The sequence below is a fragment of the Lissotriton helveticus genome, chromosome 12 (genome assembly GCF_964261635.1).
Source record: "Lissotriton helveticus chromosome 12, aLisHel1.1, whole genome shotgun sequence".
NCBI lineage: Eukaryota > Metazoa > Chordata > Amphibia > Caudata > Salamandridae > Lissotriton > Lissotriton helveticus.
The window spans coordinates 720,868,875-720,892,453 of record NC_136073.1 but is presented as its reverse complement, the minus strand read 5'-3'; the positions used below and the strand labels follow the sequence as shown (position 1 = coordinate 720,892,453).

At 46.0% G+C, this 23,579-nt stretch overlaps 1 protein-coding gene across 3 annotated transcripts in view; it reads right to left on the bottom strand.

The window, feature by feature from the left end:
• Positions 1 to 1,752: 1,752 nt before the first annotated feature.
• Positions 1,753 to 23,579, bottom strand: part of ARHGEF11 (Rho guanine nucleotide exchange factor 11) — an 883,046-nt gene continuing 861,219 nt past the window's right edge. For 2 of the 3 annotated variants that reach the window (XM_078670280.1, XM_078670281.1), the window contains one exon: positions 2,368 to 2,572. In XM_078670280.1, the coding sequence (XP_078526406.1) occupies positions 2,511 to 2,572 (62 nt within the window). In that variant the 3' untranslated portion in view covers positions 2,368 to 2,510. Of the gene's footprint in view, positions 2,573 to 23,579 lie in introns of all 3 variants that reach the window. The other variant, XM_078670282.1, reaches the window with a different exon arrangement.

Here is a 23,579-nt window from a genome sequence, read left to right as displayed (position 1 = left end):
GTGGAGGGGCCACCGACTTTGGAGACTTATTCTTTGAGGAATGATGATGGGATTCATGGCAACGTTTCTTCGTAAGCTTCCTTTTTGAAGATCCGGAAAACTGAGCCAATGATGCTTTAGTTCTTAGACAGGATTTTCATTGACCTCTTTCCTCGTACTGTGCTGTGGCCATGAATAGCTTGGATTCTCTTTCTTTCAAGGCTTTCGGGTTCATCTGTTGGCAGTCTCTACAGTTGAAGTCATGGTCCAATCCTAGGCTGCAGAGACGACAGATTTCATGAGGGTCAATGATGGACATTTGAACCTCAGTCTCAACATGGTCTAAATCCTGATTTTCCTAGGTGGAGGCATGGCTCAAGAAGACTGCACCAAAAATCTGTAATTTTAAAGTAAACGCTGAAAAAGCAACCTAACTCCTTCGGAGAGTTTAAGAGCTCGATGTTGTGTCGAAGGTGCAGAAAAAAGAACGGATGTCATGACATTGACTGGAGCGCTTTATGGCTCCAATGACGTCACAGTGCTCCCTGGTCCAATGACGTCACAGTGCTCCAGTCAGTGTGGGAAAGCTATGGAAAGTTTTTTTGTACTAGCTGGTGCTTAAGGATATTCAAAATACGGTCCCCGTTAGAAGAACATGAGAAGAAAACTCCGAAGAAGAAAATGAGAAATTGAAGGGTGGTCAGAATGAGGATTCCAGGTGGCCACCAGAATCTACTGTCAGGAAATGTTTCAACATTCCACAATTGCAATCCAAATACATGACAAGAACGTTGTGCACACAGAAGCTGAGCAAGGGCAACAAAGGAAATATAGTTTCAGAATCATGTCGGTGAACAAGCACCATAATGCAAGGGCTGAGTAGAATTTCATTGCACATGAAGAGGATGCCAAAGAGGCTTCCACATTTTCTGCACCCATGCTGTATATCATGCCTGCTGGAGAGAGGTTGCCTAGACATGTAAGAGGAGGAGGAAGAAGAAGAAATTGATCTGTGTTTGGCTTGGTCTGGTGGCTCAGTGGACTAAAGTAGCCACTGCAGGAGCCTGTGTTCGACCTCATGGTCACAGGTTCTAATCCCGGCGGGTCCACTCAGCCTTTCATCCATTTGAGGTCAGTAAAATGAGTACCACTGAGTTGGGCAACAATAAACATCTGTTATTCAGTGCCAGGACACCTTTGGGTAATCGTGCGCTTTACAAATACACATGTTATGTTATGTTCAAAACTGTGGGATTGTGTAGCTTGGTGTGTGGCAAGACTATTTCCTGTGGAGGGCAAAGTGGAAGATCACACAAAAATCAAGTTCTTCGGAACGACAAGGCATGCAAAATTGTTTTACTTTTAAACAAGTATGTAAACTAAAAAACAATTATTTTCAGAAAAAACTGAAATGGTCAAAAGGGTTAAAAAATATATCCTGCTTGTTTTGTACATAAGTGATAGTGAGTGAATGTGTGAAAGTGAGTCAGAGGGAGTGTGAAAGAGTGTGAACGTGAGTAAGTAAAAGTGAAGCCAGCTTTGTGTGAGAAAGTGTGAGTATGCGCAGTGTATTGGCACCTGTGCTTGATAAGATGGGAGAATGTAGACTGCTACATAGGTAAGTATTGTAGGTTACAACACTTGGCATATGTTGAACTATTTTCTATTAGTACTTTCTTTGTGAAGCTCCCACCTTGGTTTCCACCAACATCTGCAAATTTTCACTGTGGACACCTCCAGCTCACAGAAAGAACTTTGAGTGTCAGTGTGGGCGCTAGTGGTGATTGCCTTTTTTATTGTTATTATTACAAGCTGGGGAAACAAATTATTTACAGAAAAATGCACATACATACATATTTATATTTTTATCTTAAAAAGGAAGCAGCCCTAAGTTTTCACTGCCACAAGTTTTTCCTTCTCTGGAAAATAAAATAGTGCATTGTACAGAATATACTGCAATCTCTCTCATGAGGGTGAATGGGAGGAGAAGCAGGTCTTCCAGAAGCATCCACCCCTCTTTTCTCCAGCTCCCTTGGTTGGAGTGCAGAGTGGAAGTGGGAACAAGTCCTCAGGAAATACATTTCATGTCCATTTTGTTCTCTTGAAGAGTAGGGGTGGAGGAGTGATCCCTAATCTCCAACGGCAAACAGCATGCTTGGGCAGGCAGGAAACACTTCATGAAGCAAATAAAATCGCTGTAGTGTGTCATGTTCTTTTTTTAAATAGGTATATAACTATATATATATTTTAATTTATTAAGCTAACATGCGCGTTTCAGAAAACAAAAATTCCAGTTTTTATGAGACTCCTCTACTTTCTCCAAAACAATGTTCCAGTTTCATTCCCATTTTAGGCCCTACGTTATGGTATCTTTAATAGCCACGCTTTCCCACTTTCCTTCTGAGCCCTTCCACCTACAGCGGCTGGTCCTTATCCACATTATATTTGGTGGGGCTGAAGGTGGTTGAGGACAGGATAGGAGTGTGAGGTGGTGGGGAAAGACTGAGGCCAAGCCTGCCTGTGTGCGCTCTTCATTCACTTCCCACTGTGAAATTCACCATTGCAGACGAATCTTCTAACACCTCTGTAAGTCCTGTAGGAGAAAAATTAAACATAGTTAAAGACTTGGTCTTTGACGCAGTAACTCACATTTTTGTTATCTAACACAATCTTAAGGCAGAATCTGAAAGGTTAGCCACAAGCTCTCAATCTTTATGGTGAGCCAGCCAAGTGAGCCCATTTCCCTTATAGGTAAGTTTTAATCTACAGAATCAAAACCAATCCAAAGGAAGGATACCATCAAACAGCAAATTCCCCACATTGTGCTACTGATTCTATAATAGAAAACCATTCTGTGCAGCGCTCGTGACCTGTGCGCTTTTTGTAGCACTGCAATTGATATTTAAAAGGCTTCTGTGCAGCGCTTGTGACCTGTGCGCTTTTGTAGTACTGCAACTGATATTTAAAAGGCTTTCTGTGCAGCGTTCGTGACCTGGTGTTGAATTGGGCAACTGCTATTGGTAATTGATAGCTATCTGTGCAGCGCTCGATAACGCTACTTGCCTCGCATTTAATTCCGCTAGCGCTTCCATTGTGGTGCACCTCGAGGTTTGTAGCGCTTTGTAATATTTATTTAAGCAGCGCTCAACAAGTGCAGCCGTGTTAGAATATCTGCCCCATGGCGCTTACTCTTAGATTGAGCTCTTGTTGTCGGAGCATTTGTTTATCTTTCAGCCATTTTGTATTGACCCCTTGGCCCGTCCCAGACCCTCCCTGCACCTAGATCCCGCCTCCCAGCTGACCCTCACACGCTCCGCCCCCCTCCACTCTCCATTTAAAGCAGATGAACCAACGTGCAGCGACCACGCGCTGCGGCCGCGCCGAAGGTGCGCCAAAGGTAAGCCCGTCTACGCCCGTCCGCGCCCAGCACCAGACCCCCTGTCCCCCGCAATTCCCAGCTCTCCCACAAAACATACGACGCCGCAACCCTCACTGCCCTCAATCCCGGCCGTCCACCAAACTGCCACCAAGCCACACCGGGACACACCCATGGACCCTTCACATGCCACTCCTGCAAGTTTGACTGCACCAAGACCCACACCAAATCCACAAACACCAAACAGACATCCGACACTAACCACCTAAAATGCATCCTGCTCAACACACGCTCGATCCACAGACACGCCATCGACCTTTGGAATCTACTAGACACCATTTCTCCGGACGTCGCCTTCCTAACAGAAACATGGATGAACGCCTCATCAGCTCCAGACATCACCATAGCCATCCTGGACGGCTACAAGATCATCCGAAAAGACCGCGCCATCCAAACAGGAGGAGGCATCGCCATCGTCCATAAGAACTCCATCCGCGTCTCAACCAGCTCCGACGTCAACTTCACTATCGCCGAACATCTTCACTTCCAGATCCACACCGACCCCAAGACCACACTCAGAGGCACCCTCCTCTACAGGCCACCAGGACCCCGTACACAATTCAGTGAAGACATCACTGACTTCATCACCCCACACGCTCTCCCCTCCGAGGACTACATTCTACTGGGAGACCTCAATTTTCACCTGGAAAAGAGCAACGACAGCAACACCACCACCCTTCTGGACAATCTAGCCAACCTCGGACTCAAACAACTAGTAAACACCCCCACCCACTACGCAGGACACACACTCGACCCTATCTTCACCTCCAGCAAGCACATCTCCTTCAATCACACCACTGCTCTCCACTGGACGGACCACAGCTGCGTTCACTTTAACTACAAAAAGACCACAATCCACAACCACCCTCAACCTACTCTGCGAAGAAACTGGAACAAAATCACCATCGACCAGATCTCCACATCGCTTCTCCAAAACCCCCCTGCCTATTCGTCAAACCCTAACCAAGCAGCCATTAACCTCACACAATGGCTAACCTACAGCGCCGACAACCTAGCACCCCTGAAAAAACGTCAAATCAAGCTAGGCAGCAAAAACGCCCCCTGGTTCAACGATGACCTCAAAAGATCCAAGAAACTCTGTCGCTCCCTTGAGAAAGCCTGGAAAAAAGACCCAAACTCTACCACCAGAGACGCCCTCAAAAACGCCACCCGCAAACACCACCAACTGATCCGGACAGCCAAGAAATCCGCATTCAAAGACCGACTAGACAACAACGCCCACAACAGCAAGGAACTATTCAACATCGTCAAAGAGTTTACCAACCCCACTGCCAACTCCAACAACATCACTCCCTCTCAAATCCTTTGCGACTCCCTAGCTTCATTCTTCCACGACAAAATCGCCGACATCCATAACAGCTTCAACAACCAGCCCGGAGACCAACACACCCAACCCACCTCCGAACCTAAACCCTCCTCGAACATCCTCTATGACTGGAACCCAATCTCCACTGAGGACACCATTCGCCTGATGAACTCCATCCACTCAGGATCCCCCACAGATCCATGTCTCCACCACATCTTCAACAAAGCAGACTCCATCATCGCACCCCACCTCCGAGACGTCATCAACTGCTCCCTCAACTCCGCCACCTTCCCGGAAAGCTGGAAACACGCAGAACTCAGCGCCCTTCTGAAAAAACCCACAGCAGACCCCACCGAACTCAAAAACTACCGCCCCATCTCGCTCCTACCATTCCCGGCCAAAGTCATCGAGAAAGCCGTCAACAACCAGCTCGCCGCCTTCCTCGAAACCAACAAATCCCTCGACTCCTCACAATCCGGTTTCCGAGCCAAACACAGCACCGAAACTGCCCTCATCGCAGCAACAGACGACATTCGAACAATACTGGACAACGGAGACACAGTCGCCCTCATCCTCGTTGACCTCTTCGCAGCCTTCGACACAGTCTGTCACAGCACCCTTATACAACGCCTCAACAACATCGGAATTCAAGGAAAAGCACTGGACTGGATCACCTCGTTCCTTGCCGGAAGAACTCAGAGAGTCCGCCTCCCACCGTTTAAGTCAAAAGCCACCGAAGTCATCTGCGGCGTGCCACAAGGATCTTCACTCAGCCCCACCCTCTTCAACGTATACATGAGTCCCCTCGCGACCATCGCACACCAACACGACCTCAACATCATCTCCTACGCTGATGACATGACACTCAACTGATCCTCTCACTCACCAAAGACCCTAACACCGCTAAAACCAACCTACATGAAGGGATGAAAGAAGTAGCCGAGTGGATGAAGCACAGCCGTCTTAAATTGAACTCAGACAAAACAGAAGTCCTCATCTTAGGTACCTCCCCTTCCGCCTGGGACGACTCTTGGTGGCCAGCGGCCCTAGGAAAAGCACCCATCCCAACGGACCACGCACGGAACCTGGGCGTCATCCTGGACTCCTCACTCTCGATGACCAGACAAGTCAACGCCGTTTCATCTTCTTGCTTCAACATTCTTCGCATGCTCAAAAAAAATTTCGCTGGATCCCCACCGATACTAGAAAAACGGTCACCCACGCACTGGTTACTAGCCGCCTGGACTACGGAAACACCCTGTACGCCTGTACCACCGCAAAACTTCAGAAACAACTCCAACGCATCCAAAACGCTTCAGCCAGGCTCATACTAGACATCCCGCGTAAAGACCACATTTCCGGTCACCTGAAAGACCTCCACTGGCTCCCTGTCAATAAGAGGATAACGTTCCGCCTCCTCACCCACGCACACAAAGCACTCTACGAACTTGGACCCGAGTGCCTCAACACGCGACTATCCTTCTACACCCCCTCCCGCCAGTTACGTTCTTCCAACCAAGCCCTCGCTGCTGTTCCACGCATCAACAAAACCACCATGGGAGGAAGATCCTTCTCCTACTTAGCGGCTAAAACCTGGAACTCCCTTCCCATTCACCTACGCCTTACTCAAAACCACCTAGCCTTCAGAAAGCAGCTTAAAACCTGGATATTCGACAAGTAATTCCCCACCCTTCCTCAAGCGCCTTGAGACCCTCTGGGTATGTAGTGCGCTATATAAATTAATTGACCTGACCTGACCTGACATTATACTTGGTGTCAGATAATGCTCTTACAATGAATGCCATTGATTATGAGATGGTCAAGCCTTAAGCTGGTATATCCCTCATTTGCACCGCACAATCCAGTGTAAACAGTTTCACCAATGCAGGAAAGAGTCATCCTAATGTCAAAATACATCTCTTAATATAACAAGGGGATAAACTGGAGTCCAGATGGAAAACAAGAGCCTATCATACTCTTTTGCCTCATCCGCTGCCAAATACCCTTAGGACTCTACCACAGCCCAATGCCATTGATCTCTTTTGCAGCATTGGTGCTGTTCTTCCCAATCTCGATTCCTGAAAACTTGGTTGGAAGTCCTACGCCTTGTATATCTTTAGAGAAGGGACCTTAGAATACTGGCAACCCTTTGCAAAAATAGCCTTTCTCTTCCATGTCATTTTTGCTGAATTAAATGTAAGAGGTGGGCCTACTTATGTTAATTATATCACTGCTATTTTCAGAACCAAATGTAGTCTTGTAAATTCTTGATCAACTGCAAATGTTCATAGCTATCACATCCTGGATCACTTCACACTGCAATTGTTACTAAGCTACCTCTAAATATGTTTTTATATGGAATATGAAAATTGGAAGAAGTCCCATACAATATTATAACTATGTTTCAACCACAGCTTCTAATCATAGCATTTTCACTATACGATTTTTCACCTATTGGAAATTTGAATTCAGGAATTAACAAGCTACTTTCGAGAACGCTCTTCCTGGTAGGTGCTCTTCCTGATAGGTACTCTACCTAACCACAGATTCTACATGTTTTGAAGATTCCCCAGATGTCAGACTGGATCCAGAATTTTTCAAGCAGTGTTCCTGAGCACTTGTAGGGGGAATTGTGCGTCTCTGCACCGACATTGCTCCTCTCTAGAAATGAGGTGCACAGCTGCATATAGGCACCACTCACAAGCCATGACATCAGTTGCTTTCTAGGCGCTGTCAGTGCCCCAGATGGAGAGCAGCACAGCAAACTGGTTGTGACCAGCGAGCAGACCTCCCGAATTGGGACCTTTCAAAAAGGTAAATAGTCCAGTTCACAGAAGGTTGGAAGAACTTGTGAGGAACCCGTGGTACGATAGAGAATCTACCAAAAAGAGCGTTTCAGAAGGTAATTAACTTGTTCTTCTGACAAATACTCCTAACTGCAGCTTTCTCGTCTTATGAATAGATACCACAGCAATACTTCCAAGAAGTTGATTAGTAAACTGGCTCAAACACAAAAAGTCATACAAGACCGAGCAGGTAAAGTCCCCATCTTGATGGACCTGGCTGTCCAGACAATAGTGCTTTGTGAAAGTATAGAGTGATGCATACGTAGTAGCTTGGTAAATGTCCAGAACAGGCACTCCACAAGCCAAAGCAGTCGTAGCAGCCTTGGTTCTGATGATGTGAGCTCACCAGCCTTCTGGAGGTCGCTTCTTGGTTAGTGCATAGAAGATTTTGATAGAGAGAACAATCCAGAGAGAAATGGTTACCTTCACCACTGCCTTGCCCTTCTTTGCTTCAGCAAATCCAACAAGACCTGATCATCTACACAATGTTCTCTGGTATGATTGTTGTAAAAACGTTTAGAATCCAGTCATGGAGGTTTTCCTCCTCCTTAGATGGGTGCAGTGGAGCGTAAAAATCTAAGAGGGTGAACAAGGATTTACTATTTTCGGGCGAAAGGAGGCCCAGTTCGCAGAACCAATTTGCCTTGGGAAAACTTAGAATACAGAAGGTTGATGGAGAGGGCCTTTTGCTCACTCACCTGAGACACCGATGAAATGGTGAAGAGAAAAACTGTATTAAGGATGAGAAAACGTAGAAGAAAACTGTGCACCGGTTGAAAAGGTGTACATATTAGGAACATTAGACCCAAATAAAGTACCACTTGGGCATAATGAACAGACAGTGGGAGACGTACGCTCTCACACCTTTCAGAAAAAGCAATGCAACAGGCGATTTACACAAAGAAGGCCGATCTGGCTACCGAAAAAAAGGCATAAGAGTAGACATGTATCCCATTTAAATGTAGTAAGCCATTGCAGTGCTAGTAACAACACAAAAAGCAACACTTCGGAAAGCTTGGCATGAAGTGGATTAATCTGTCAGGCACTACACCAAACACATTTGTCCCAACAGCAGTTGTTTACTAATTTCGTCGAGTGTTGCCTGTCTGCCAAGATGACATTGACAACCTCGGGAGGGAGGTAAAAACCAGTCAACTGCTGGCACTCAATATCCAAGCATGTAGGTGGATATCGTGCCGGCCTGGGTTTAGGACTCTGCTCTGCTGCAGCGACAGAAGATCATCCCAAAGCAGCAGGCTGATCAGAGGACAGATGCTCATCCTGAGGAGTTCTGGATATCACACTATCCTTGCCCAAACTGGAGAAACTAGGATGGCTTGAGCCAGTTTGTTCCTCATTTTCTTCAGAACTTGGGCAGGAGAGGTATCGGGGAAGGTGTACAGGAGTCCAGAGTTCTATTCTGAACATATCTCAGAGAGAGAAGTGCCTTGGAAACTTCAACAGGCAGAAATGCTGATATCTCATTTTATCAAGGGTGGCAAAAAGATCGAGCCAAGGTTCCTCCATTCACTGAAGCGATCCTGCTCCATGTCCGACTGTAAGAGCAACTAATGATCCACTAAGCATTGGTGACTCATAGCTTGATGCCATTACAAAAAGACTGATCTGTAGATACTCACCTCTTCTTACCTAGCTATTTGAATAAGTCTCATGGTAGTGACAACTAGGAGGTAGTAGTGTCTTTTGTCTAAACGTTTCTCCAAGCGCATCCATTTTAGTACATTAATATTCTTTAATCATGTCTAGTAATAATGGTAACCATATACATTATCTGTATGTAATATTTATATGTTCTGACTTTTGGTGAAAGTAGCGGTTATGTTTTAAAAAAAATAAAATGTCCTATGCCACCAATATTAAGGAGGGGGCTTACTTATGTAGCTGTGTTCACTGAGCAGTTTAAAACCTAGTTTTGTGTAACAGAAGGAATGTAATTATACAATGGAAAATAAGTCTATGTATCTCATTTCAGCCCTGAAGAGCGGCATAGTTTGATGCAAAACGGGTGTTTGGTGAAAGTTGTCAAGCTGGTGGAAGACAATAGGAACAAACAAGGTTTGTTAAATATTTTTATAATAGGTTACAATAAGTCTTTTAAGATACTTTTGTTTTACTTCAATGCTATTACGAATATATACTGAATCAATAGAAATTAACACTCAATAAAAGAAGAGAACTATATAGTTGTACTTTGGATTAATTCAACGCCAGACAACTATAAGGACTATGGTTTAACTTATAGGCCAGGTAGGGCAACTGGCTTTGTTGTGGCAGCCTGCGTAGGGATATCTCATCGTATTGCCTTAAACCTTTTGAAGGCGTTGGTAGCTTAGTTAGTCAGACTTGGAGTTCAGACATCACACCTGGTGGTGCACCACCAAGAAAGATCGCCTGGTGTTCCTGCCACTTCAGAGGAGTAGTTCCTTCTGGCACAGAGTCCACAACCGAATCTCGGCCTGTTTGCTGCAATACCACATAGTGGTGGTGTTGTCCGTGAAAACCTGCCCAAGCCTCTCCTTGAAAATGCTAGGAAGGCATTCAATGCCAAGTGGAAGGCCCTCAGTTCCATAAAGTTGATGGGGAGCCTGGCCTCTGCTCGATGCAAGATGTCTTTGATCGCCACCTCTCCCAAGTGACCATTGCAACCCAAAAGCAATGCATCAATCACCAATATTAGCCCTGGGTGGGGGCGGGAGACAAATCTACTGCTGACCCAATTGAGGTCTAGTTACCACCACTGCAGGTCTTTTCCAGTCTCCTTCAAACTCCGGATATGATCAGTTACCCCTGAGGATATGCCCACTGGGACTTCACAGCCCGCTGCGGAGCCCGCATAAGCCACCTGGTGTGCTTGACCAGCAGGATGTAGGAGGCCTTCAGTCCCAACAGTCTCAAAGTCATCCTCGCTGAGATCCACGAGAGATCTGAAACATAGCGAGCATAGCCTAAATATCCTTGCACAGGCCTCACAGTCCTTGTCCTGATGGTTCTCGGGCATTCAGAGTTTGCAGACGTTGTGTGGGTCACGCTGAGCGTACTTGTGGTGGCACTTGGGGCAGAACTTGAATGGGGTATTCTCCATGTGCCCCACCTGGCCATTTGTTGACCGATGGGGACCTCTGTGGTATTGACACCGGAGCTGTAATCCTGTTCCTGGTTACGGCGTCAATGAACATTGAGATTTCTCAGCAATCTTTCTTCTGTTTTATTGAAGTTTTTTGGGGAAAAAACAGAAAACCCATTGGAGCTTCCCGCCTTGCTTCCAGACCCAACGGCGGAAAAACGAATCTGGAGATGGCTATCATGCATGTCGACCTCCAGGATTCTGTCTGACACCTGGCACCAAATGGCGGTCGACAGCGACCATAACAAGAAAAAAACACAAAGACAATTCTGGACCCAACCACTAAATGGCGGAATAATGCACAGCATGTGAATCCAGAAAAGGATTCACGCTGCAAAACTGAAAATGCTTGTGACCCACCCTGAACTGCAGATAGTGCCTATGGGTCTGCAGGACCGAGACATGGAAATATGCATCCTGCAGGTCTAACACAACCATGCATCCAGGGCACTTAGAACCTGGTCCAGCGCAAGCATCTTGGATTTGTCTTTCCAGAGGAAGAAATTAAGAATTGGAGACCTAACATGTGACAAAAGCGTCCGCCATTATTGGCACTAGGAAATAACGGTAGTAACAACCAGTTCTGATCGCAGAGGCTGGAACGCTCTTTATAGCTCCTTTCTCCAAAGAGCCTGAACTTCCTGCAGCAAAATGGACAAATGGCCTTTCGAGAGCTGCTCTGAAGAGTACTTAGATTTGACTGCCAACATCTTTCTTGACGCCATCTTGGGTGAGTCTGAGGGCGGGCAGACTACTTGCTCGGCCCTCCCACCCTCACCTGCATAAAATGACCACCCCCTCCCGTCTGCGCCCGTCCGCGCCAGACCCGGGCCTAGGGCCACCCCCCCATGTCCTTATATTTCATGCCCTACACCCTCCAGAATCCAGTATGAAGCTGCGTATCTCAAGACTCTTAACCTCATGGCTGCTGGAGCGATTCCCCTGCCGTGCTGGGCCGTAATAAAAACGGGTGTGGTCATGACGAGCTCAGCTCGTCATGAGCACCGAAGGGGTTAATACCACTATTAATTCCTGTACTCCCACAAACTTGAGTTTTGTAAATGACTTCATACACTTGTCCGCACTGCCCCTTCAAAATAAATGATAATTCCTACTTACTGGGTTCCACTAACTCAATTCACACGAAGTCTACTAAAACCATTAAAGTGGCACTTCTTAATGTTCGATCTCTCCCCAAACACAGGTATGAAATAGTCGACTTTATCGAAAACCGTGATTTGGATATTTTATTCCTGACCGAAACCTGGGGTGACCAGGCTTCTGATCCGGATTTCACCACGGCCACGCCGGAGGGCTTTGCAAACATCAGACATGATAAACCTCTAAAAAAAGGTGGTGGCATAGCGATAATATATCGCAATACCTTTGTCTTACGAACGGAGCCTATAATCACTAATACATGTGAAGCATTTAACTTCACATTTTTCACCCCATACTCTAGCTCTTTTAGAGGTGTTTTGCTTTACCGCCCTCCTGGTTCTCGCTCAGCATTCTTATCTTCCTTGAGTCACCTTTTGGAGCCTGTAACAGGGGAAAATAACTTCACCATTATAGGGGACTTTAATTTTCACCTTGATCTCTGCGGTGATCCTGACACCATTGCCCTCCTCACCGAAATGGATGCAGTAGGCCTAAATCCACTCATCCATTCTCCCACGCACTCAGCAGGACATACACTAGATGGAATCTTCTCCAACCTCAAATTTCTCTCTATAGAGAAAATACTGCCCCTCACGTGGACAGACCACTCAGCTGTATGCTTTGACATTTCCCCTTCTAGTCCCCTTCCCACCAAATCCTATGATACCAATACTTTCAAATCATGGAAAAGTATTAACATTGACGACTTCAATAAAAAATTACACATGATGCAGGATATTAATACTTCTAATCCCGAAATTGCAGCCACCATCTACACCAATTGTCTTCAAACCGTAGTTGACACCACTGTTCCTACTAAAAATAGATCTACCAATAGAACATCTAACTCAGCCCCTTGGTTTAATGAGTGTCTTTGGTTGGAAAAACAAAGTTGCAGACGACAAGAACGTAAATGGCTCCAAAAATACGACCCTCATGAAAAAATCTGTTATAAAGAGAAGTTAACTAAATATAAACATATGATCATTACTCAGAAAAGTCTATTCTTCAACAATCAAATTGAGTCAGCACAAGACTCGGTTAAACAACTCTACCAGGTTGTTTCTCATCTCACAGGTCAGGATAAATCTACCCCCAAAGAGGCTTCTCAAGCTATGTGCGACGCCTTGTCAACTTACTTTCAAGATAAAGTTTGTGACATTTATTCAAAATTCAATAATCTTAACTATGACATCACTACTTACCATACTACCTCCGATCCAATTCTTATTAATTCACCCACTTTTTCTTTTGACCAAGTTTCACCAGAATTGGTTCACAAACTTATGATGACCATTAACTCGGGCTCTCCCAATGACCCTTGTCCTCCGTCAATACTTAAATTGGCTCCTGTTATTATATCTCAAACTCTTTGTGATATCTATAACGCCATGCTTACCTCAGGTATTTATCCTTCAATATGGAAAAGAACAGTATTTAAACCTTTACTCAAAAAATCCACACTAGACCCTTCCAAGGTAACAAATTACAGGCCAATAGCATGTCTTCCCTTCCCTGCCAAAATCATAGAAAAAATCATGAATAGCCAGATCTCTGAATTCATTGACAATAACAACTGTCTTGACGACTCGCAGTTTGGATTCAGAAAGGGTCACGGAACGGAGACGGCATTAATAAAAGCTTCTGATGAGATCAGAATGATCTTGGATAGAGGAGGTGCAGCGGTGCTTATAATGCTCGATCTTTCCGCAGCCTTTGACACGGTCGATCATTCCATGTTGATCGACCGTGTCAAAAAATCTGGAGTTTCCAATAACGCCATTTCCCTTCTTTCCTCCTTCTTAGCTAACCGGGAACAATCCGTTTTCATGGGTGGATACTCCTCCTGCTCCTTCTCTCTTCCCTGTGGTGTCCCCGAGGGATCCTCGCTGAGTCTAACACTTTTTAACATTTATGTAGCGGACTTAGCGAGGATCATCAAAGCTCATCGCCTAGCAGTTACATCATATGCTGACGATACGCAGCTTGTCATGGCTATCGATTACATTGGACTGGAAGTAGCCAACAACTTCCAACGGGGTATGCTTGCCATCAGTAACTGGATGAGTAAAAATTGTTTAAAGCTCAATTCAGACAAAACTGAAGTCATGGTATTTGGTAAGCTCACTCCTAGTTGGCCCCCCACTTGGTGACCTCAAGATCTTGGACCCCCTCCTGTCCCTGTCACCAAGGTCAGGAATCTATGAGTGATCTTCGACAACAAACTCTCCTACATACACCAAGCAAATTCCATTGTCTCTGCTTCATTCTTCACCTTAAAAATGATTTAAAAACTATAACCATACCTCCCTGTAAATACCACAAATACCTTGATTTGCACTCTACTTATGTCTCGAGTTGACTATTGCAATGCTCTTATGCTTAATGCACAGGAACAGGTGTTAAACAAACTCCAGTTGGTACAGAACGCAGCTGCCAGACTTGCCCCCGGAACACCTAAGTTTAAACCCATTTCTAATGTCATCCGAAAACTTTACTGGCTACCTGTGAGGCAAAGAATTAAATTTAAGGCTTTGTGCATAGCCTTCAAATCCATCCATGAAAAGGGTCCAATCTTTTTAAAACACGCCTTCTGCCCATACAGACTAAGTCGCACCCTTAGATCTGCCAAGGCAAATCTTCTGGAGATAGCCAAAACAAGAAAAGCTACATGGGGAGACAGATCCTTCTCAATTGCCACGGCCAAACTATGGAATGCTCTTCCTAATCAACTTAAGAGCACTCCCACATTAACTCTTTTCAGGAAACACCTAAAAACCTGGCTATTTAACCAATAATCTATGCTAATTTACTCATAATTCTAGCTCTTCTACGATCTTCTGTCTAGCGCCAAGACACCCTCGGGTAATCGCGCGCTCAACAAGTTGTATAAAATAAATAAAATAAATAAATCCACGAGTATTGAAGGAGAATTTACCTTCAGACAATCAGATGAATATGTTCTACAATCTTTAGGTAAGATAAACAGGCGTCAGAGTTGTCTAGACAGCTGATTGCACGTAAATAACCATACAATATTGTAAAGAAACGCAAAAAAGAGAACATAATAACAATTACCAGAATCTCTGACATTCATCCGACACCACAAAATCGAAAAAACAATGTGTCACGACTTTCTCTGCTACTTCCAATCAGGGGAAAAATGTAGTAAAAATTTAGAAGCTTCTCAATACAGTGGCAAGAATTGGCAGTTTCTCCCGTTTTCATTCAAATGGGAGAAAACCACAGGGCTTTACTAGTGCACACCGAGCAGGAAAACAGAACTAAGCTAAACCTACAACATCATTATGGGGAGCACCACATGTAATCGGACACTATTCCTTTGGCAGATGTGGCGCCTCCCCTTTCACCTTGGTTACCAGAACTATTGATCAAGGATTAGGCAAGACATTTCAAATCAGATCACATTCCAACTGTAACACGGACAATGTGATCTATATAATAATATGCCCCGGCAGACTTTCCTACATGGGTATGATAGCTAGAGAGATCTGCATTCACACTGGAGAGCAGGAGTAGTTATAGATACCAACATAATACCAGGACAACAGCATATTTCATGGAACGTCATCATAGTGAGAATGATCTTAGTTGGGTCACCCCAGAGATGATGATCACCGACGACTATACCCCCACCCAAAAGTTATTACTTATCAAGGAACAAAGGTGGATGTACTACATTTAAACAAACATTTACTGTCTGAATGATGAAATGCCATGGATACAAGTGGGTGCCTCATGAGCAAGACCGTGTGCAACATCAGGACAGCGGTGGCGGCCGGCACAGTTAAGAGCGGTAGGGGGTTGCCTAAGTCGACATTCGACAGGATAATTAAAATTAAATGAATAAAAAAACAAAATCACTTACCTTGCGCACACTGCATCACCAAGTCGGCACCGCCCCACCCAACCGCTCTTACCTGTGTCAGCCGCTACTGCAGGACAGGATAGTAATATGTAATCTAGATCTCTTCACACTGGCAAGGATTCCCACCCATTAGCTGACTTTAACAACACACAGGCCCACCAATCAAACATGACTATATCCCCATTGTTAGACATCCCTCTTATACATGTTATGCTATGTTAAGAGAATTTGTAAAGTGCCGAGCTGCCCCAAGCACGGGCTTTCTGCACTAGACTAAATGCTGTAACCAACAGCCTAACAGACAAGGACCGTCATTAGATGGAGAAGGGCCATGTCTCAGAGATTTCCTGAAGTGCAGATGGTTCTCAGTGTTTCCGATAGGAAGAGGTAGCGAATTCCACACAGCAGGGGCCTTGGCACAAAAGGGGCGGGGTCCAACTCTAGCACTCCTCAAGCACTGGACAGGAACCAGATTAAGGTTGGGTGAGCAAAGGAGGTGGGAGGGTTGGTACAGCATTACAAGATTGGACAAAATGGGGGTCCTTTGAGAGTACAGAATTGTATGAGCAACAAACAGGGATTTGAAGTGGATGCACTTTTCGACTGGGAGGCAATGCAGTTTGTAGAAAAGGACAGAGAAAGGGCAAAACTTTGGAAGAGAAAAGAGCAGCCTGGCTGCCCCATTTTGGGCAAGCTGGAGTCTTCTGACGACCGATTTATTGGTGCTAAGTACAAGATGTTACAATAGTCTAGCTGTGACAGAATAGCTGCCTGGATGATAGTTTGTCGAGTGCTGGAGTAAAGAGACCAAGAAAGAGTTTGAGGCTTCTCAGAAAACTTGACTACTTGACATGCTTCCTGAGACCATGATATCATGAATCAAGGTGTTCCTGTCCATGACAGTTTTAAACAATATTTCTGTATATATAGTTACAATATATTAATACTAAACAATAGAGTTTGAGACATAAGAACACAGGAACTGTGTTACTACTTGTATACAATATTCACTATTCGAATAAAGAGAGTTTTTTCCCAACTTTCAGATAGAATACTCCTACTATGCTATGTGGAACTATTATCAACATAAAAGACACTGTGTTTTTAAGACTTGTAGTGTTCACTACTTCAACCAGTTAAGCCTATGTAGCTATACAAAAGTATTACATTCATCCAACTTTAGGAGCTTATGAACGTGTCCTATTGATTGGTTTTTGTGTCCTGTCTTGGAATTTATGAGCTCTGCATCTGTCAAACATTTTTCTTTTATATGCACTAGTCCCTTTGGCACTGAGGCATTATTTTCACATTTTGGCACTGCTAGCTGTTTCCTTGGATTCAATGTCAACCATCAGTACACTTTTCTTTCTAAGGAGAGGTGGAATGTCCTGCTCTATAGCACTCCCCGATCTGGATCATTTTTTGAATTTGAGTCCAATGTTGAAGGTTTTTTGCAACTTGCATGTTTTTACTTCAACCCAACGCGCCAAGAAAGGTTTTCAGCCCTATAATCTATGAAAAAATGTCCTTTTGAGGAATTTCAAGCATATCCAAGACAAGCTCTTGCAGTGGCAAGAATGTGTTTTAACTTAATAAAATCATTGAATAAATACTACCTTCCCCTTGAAGCAAGGAAGACAGTGGCCTTTGCATTAATCACATCCAGATTGAAGAACAAGTCACCTTCGGTAACAATGTATCTGTAAGAGGCATATGTAGTTATAGATTCCTTACCTTAGAATCACCCCCAGGTGTCAGACTGGATCCTGAGAAATTTACACCCCACTTTACACAAAAAAAGACACTGACCACTGGTGCACAGAACTAGGGCCCTGTAAGGGAGTCCCTTTCCCTAGAAGTCAGTTCGCAGAACTGGGAGGATGGGTGGGGCAGGAAGAAATCTATAACTACAAATGTCTCTTACAGATACATCATTACCAAAGGTAAGTAACTTGTTCATCTGAAAGAGACTGTAGTTATAGATTCCTTACCCTAGAATAGATACCCCAGCAATGCCAACCCTGGTGGTGGGTCTGCGAACCAAGTTCACACCAGAAAGTCCTGGAGAACCGAGCGGCAGAAAAAGCCATCTCTCTGGACTTAGCCGTCCAGGCAGTAATGTTTTGTGAACGTGTGCAGGGATGCCCACGTGCTGCCTGGCAGATGTCAACCAGCGGGACTCCACGTCCCAATGAAGTAGTGGCTGCCGTCGCCCTGGTAGAGTAGGCGCGCAGACCTACCGGAGGTTCCTTTTTTGCCAAAGAATAGCAGATCTTGATGCATAGGAGAACCCATCGAGAGATGGTACGTTTGTGCAAAGCCTGACCTTTCTTGGTGCCCACATAACCCATGAAGAATTGTTCGTCCACCCGGAAGTCTTTAGTGAGGTCAAGGAAGACGGACAGTGCACATTTTGGGTCCAGACGGTGGAGACTCTCCTCCTCCTTCGAGGGTTTTGGGGAGCGGGACGAAGGTGGGCAATGTGATGGTCTGACCTATGTGGAAAGAAGTAACCACTTTGGGCAGAAAAGAGGGCTTAGTACGAAGGACCACTTTGTCCAGATGGACAGCAAGAAAGGGAGGTTTGGAAGACAGGGCCTTAAGCTCACTCACCCAGCGAGCAGAGGTGATGGCAAGCAGGAAAGCAGTCTTTAAAGTAAGAAGACGTAGAGGGAAATTATGTAGTGGCTCGAAGGGAGCACACATAAGATAAGTAAGGACAAGAGTCAAGTCCCACTGGGGCATTGCTTGGCGGTATTGTGTGTATTCTTCGTTTATTTGTGCCTTAGTTCTGCAGTAAAAACACAAACCAGAGGGCTTTAAGAGAAGGAGATTGATGGTGTGTAAACTATCTTCTGGAATACTTCTTTTGAGTTTACACTTTTGGGATGTTTATTTCCTCACTGTATTACTTGGCAAGCACCATCACTACTGTCTTCAGTATCACCAACAGATTTCCTACTGTGTAGAGAGATTAAATACTCATTCAGAGTTAAAATAAAAGGCTGTGCTACTATCGTGGAGCAGTGTATAGCAGACCTTGTCAAAAACCGATAGTGCCTTTTAGCTACATGTAGCAGTGTTTTCTCTGATTTGTTACCTTTGCCTAAAATTGTAAAGCGCTCTGATATCCTTCGGGATCAAGTTCGCGCCATATAAAACTTTATAAATAAATAAATAAATTACGAAAGGAGAGGGAGTAAAGAAATGAGTAATGCCCTTCAGAAATCTGTTTACAATATGGGACTTGAAAAGAGAAGGCTGATTAGGAAGGCGAAGAAAGGCCAAAATGGCCTTAAGATAGACTTTAAGAGTGCCCAGAGCAGAGCCCTGTTGGACCAAAGAAAGAATGAAGGGGAGAAACTCTGAAAGTGGGGAAGAAAGGGGATCCACAGCCTTTGCTGTGCACCATGCCACAAATGTGTTCCATCTACAGGCGTATACCGTCTTAGTGGAGGGATGCCTGGGTGCCTAGATTACATCACAGACTTTGGGAGGCAGGTCAAATGATGTCAACTGCCGCCGCTCAATCTCCACGCAAGGAGGTGGAGGCTGGACAGGTTCGGGTGGAGGACCGTCCCCTGCTGCTGCACAGAAGATCCTCCTGAAGAGGCAGTCTGATCGGAGGATCGAGGGCCATGCTCAAGAGCTCAGGGTACCAGACTCTTCGTGCCCAGTAAGGAGCCACAAGATTTACTTGGGCCAAGTCGCGCTTGATCTGCTTCAGCACTCTGGGCAGAAGTGGTACAGGTGGAAAGACGTACAGGAGGCCACAATTCCACTCGCAATGAAAGGCGTCACCGAGCGAGTGGCACCTTGGAAACTCCAACTCGAAGATCTGCTGACACTGTGGCGCTGACTCTGTGGTGAAAATATCTAACCAAGGCTCTCCCCACTGCTGAAAGAGACCTTGCACCACCTCCGAGTGAAGATGCCATTCATCTTCCATCATGCACCGGCAGCTGAGTTCATCCGCCCTGGCGATCAGGGAACCCGCCAGGTGTTGAACACCAGGGAAATGCCCTGATGTTCCAGTCCAAAGGCAAAGAGCCTCTTGACATAGGGTCTATGACCCCACCTGACCCGGGTAGATGCAGTACCACATGGCGGTGGTGTTGTTCGTGAACACCTGCACTACTCTTCTTTTGACAGAAGGAAGGAATACCTTCAGTGCAAGACGAATCGCACAGAGCTCCAGAAGGTTGATATGGAGCCCGGACTCCACCGGAGACCAGAGACCTCTGATCTCCGCCTCTCCCATGTGGCCGCCCCATCCCAGGAGTGACTCATCTGTCACCACTGTGAACTCTGGTTGGAGAAGGTAGAGGGATCTGCCGCTGACCACTCCTTCGTTCGTGAGCCATCACTGCAACTGACTTGCAGTCCCCTTCGAGATCTGGACAACATCGGAAAGATACCCCTGATGCTGCGTTCACTGGAACTTCAGGTCCCACTGCAGAGCCCGCATATGCCATCTAGCATGATCTACCAGCAGGATGCAGGAGGCCCAGCAGCCTCAGAGTCATTCTCACCAGATGAAAAGGAGCTTCTGAGAGGGAATCCGGTGCGACTTCGGCACGTTGATAGTGAACCCCAGGGAATGCAGGAGGTCCACCATAGCCTGGAGGTGGGAGACGCCAGCCCTGAGCGAGCCTGCCTTCAACAGCCAGTTGTTGAGATAGGGAAGATACCCCTGAGCTGCGACCACCGCCAATACTTTCGTGAACACCCGAGGGGCACTGGTAAGGCCAAAGGGGAGCACGGTAAACTGAAAATGCTCTTGGCCTACCGTGAACCGTATGTACCGCCGGTAGGCAGGCAAGACAGGGATGTGAAAATAGGCGTCCTGGAAGTTCAACACTACCGTCCAGTTTCCAGGGTAGAGGGCAGACAGAACCGGAACCAAGGTCAACATTTTGAATTTCTCCTTCCAGAGGAAGCGGTTGACGTCCCTGAGGTCTAAGATAGGACGCAGGCCTTTGTCCTTCCTGGGTACCAGGAAGTAGTGGGAGTAGCAACCATGTTCTACTTCTGGCAAAGGGACTCGTTCAATAGCTCCCTTGGCCCAGAGAGCCATAACTTCCTGGCGGAGAAGGGCCAAATGATCCTCCGAAACGCGATGGAGTGTTGATGGCATGGAGGGAGGGAGTAGCCCCTTCAGACTATCTGCAAAACCCACCTGTCTGATGTGATGTTGTGCCAGTGGGGGAGGTGAGGGCGGATCCTGCTGGCCCCTGGCAACTTGTGGCCCTGAAAAGTCAGACTAGGAAGCTTTGGAGGCTGTTGCAGGGGGTGCATTGGTGGACTGGCCCACACGCTGGCCCCCAGACTTGCATCGCTGGGTCCCATGTTCCCGGCCACGAATAGGCTGAGCAGCTTGCGTGGCCCTGTGGCTCTGGGTGTAACGTAGTGGGGTACCCCTTCCGTAGCCACGAAAGGGACAAAAAGCAGACTGCATGGGGCGAGAAGTTGCTGCGAGGCCCAAGGATCTGGGGCCATATGGGGCCCTAGAGTCCTTGAAGCGCTTGAGCGTGTTGTACGCCTTGTTACCAAACAGGCGACGTCCATAAAAGGGCATGTCCAAAAGTGTGGATTTGACATCACTAGAGAAGCCAAACGTTCTCAGCCAGGCGTAGCGCCTCTGGGCTCCTGACGTGGAAACCGTAGTACCCAGCGAGACAGCAGTATCCAACCCACACCGGATGGTGAACTTAGCTGCGTCTCGACCCTCAGCAACAGAGCGGGTGAGCACGGCCCAGACCTCCAGGCACTGTGGCAGCACTTCCCCGACCGTATCCCACACCGTGTGTGTATAATGGCCCAAGAGACATGCAGTGTTCACTGACCGCAGTCATAAGCTGGCGGAAGAAGAACTATAGTTACTTACCTGTAAACTGTGGTTCTCCAGTATTGGTGTCTTTCATAGATTCACATGCTTGAATATCCCCCGTCGTCGAAGTGGGAGTCCCACGGTACATAAAATAGCAGTATATATGCATGTATACATGAAAAATATAACTAATAAAAATATACATACATATAGTGCAGTAAATTGTAAATTCCAAAAGTACCATAGAACACAATAGGCCCATTGAAAAGCCTAAGGGAGAACTCACTTTAGTAGCATATCAGAGTCATTATGTGTTGGATCACATTCCAGCCAATCAGGCTGTAGCCTCCTCTAGAACCTTCTCCTCAGAAGCCCAAGTCCTCAGATTTTCGTAGCACAGAGTAAGTAAAAGTGCCTGAGGAGAAGAGAGCCTCTGAGGGGAGGATGGGAGGGTCGCATGTGAATCTATGAAAGACACCAATACTGGAGAACCACAGTTTACAGGTAAGTAACTATAGTTCTTCTCCAGTATTAGGGGTGTCTTTCATAGATTCACATGCTTGAATAGAGTAGAAAGCAGTAAATGATCACATAAGTCATAAAGGTAATACATCAAGCAAAGAAGGTAAATATATATGGTAATAAACAATAAATACCAAAACATTATTACTAGAAAACAAAACCTTTATGACTGGAGGTGGGTAGCAACAGAGGCTCACCTTTACTGGAAAAGATTCCGCAGCACCGCTTGACCCACTGCCGCATCCGCGGCGTCTGTTGATTGCAGGCAGTAGTGCTTAGTAAAAGTATGGCTGCTCGACCAAGTAGCAGCTCTGCAGATCTGGCGTAAGGGTACCCCCGCAAAAAGGGCAGCCGAAGTAGACACTGCTCTAGTTGAATGAGCTCGAACAGGAGCAGGAAGGGGCTTTCCAGCCCGTTGGTGGCAGAAGGATATGGTAGAGGAGATCCACCTGGTTATAGTCTGCTTGGTAACAGGTTGTCCTTTGCAAGTTGGACCATATGCCACAAACAATTGATCAGATTTTCTGATAGGTGCAGTTCGTTGAATGTAGAATTTGAGACAACGTTTCAAATCTAATGAATGCAATGACCGCTCAGCTGGAGTTTGCGGAGCAGGAAAGAAAGTTTTCAGAATTACAGGTTCGTTGAGATGAAAGTCACTGGGAACCTTCGGGATGAACTTAGGATTAGTTCGTAATGTCACAGCCTCTTTGGAGAATTTTAAGAAAGGAGGCTGTATGGTAAACGCCTGGATGTCACTGACACGTCTTGAGGACGTTAAGGCGAGTAAAAGAGCAACTTTCCACGTGAGAAATTTAAGAGTTGCCGAGTGAATAGGTTCAAATGGTGGTAGAAGTAGTTGAGACAAGACCAAATTCAAACGCCAGGCAGGCGGAGGGCGACGGATAGGTGGAAACATCCTAAAAAGGCCCTTGTAAAATTGTTTAATGATCCTTGAAGAACATAAAGATGTGGAACCATCATGGCGGAAACGGGAAATCGCCGCCAGAAACACTTTAAGAGTTGAGTGGGACAGACCTGATTTTGCCAGGGATAAAAAGAAAGGTAAAATTTGTTCAGGTTTTGCAGTCATTGGGTCCAAATCCTTGGTGCGGCACCAGACACAGAAACGTTTCCACTTGAGTTGGTACGTTTTTATGGTGGAGGGAGCGCGAGCCCGCGCTAACACCTCCCTGCAGTCCTTGTCAATAGTCAACCGTGCAAATTCATTGTACTCAGGTTCCAGGCATGGAGTTGAAGGTATGCTGGATCCGGATGACAAATTTGTCCCTGCTGCATCGTGAGGAGGTGCGGCAGAGGATGGAGTGGCAACGGATCGGACTGCGAGAAGAGGAGCAGGTCCGTGAACCATGGACGTCTCGGCCACTTGGGTGCGATCAGGATGATGCGACAAGGTTGGAACCTCATCCTGTGTAACAAACGA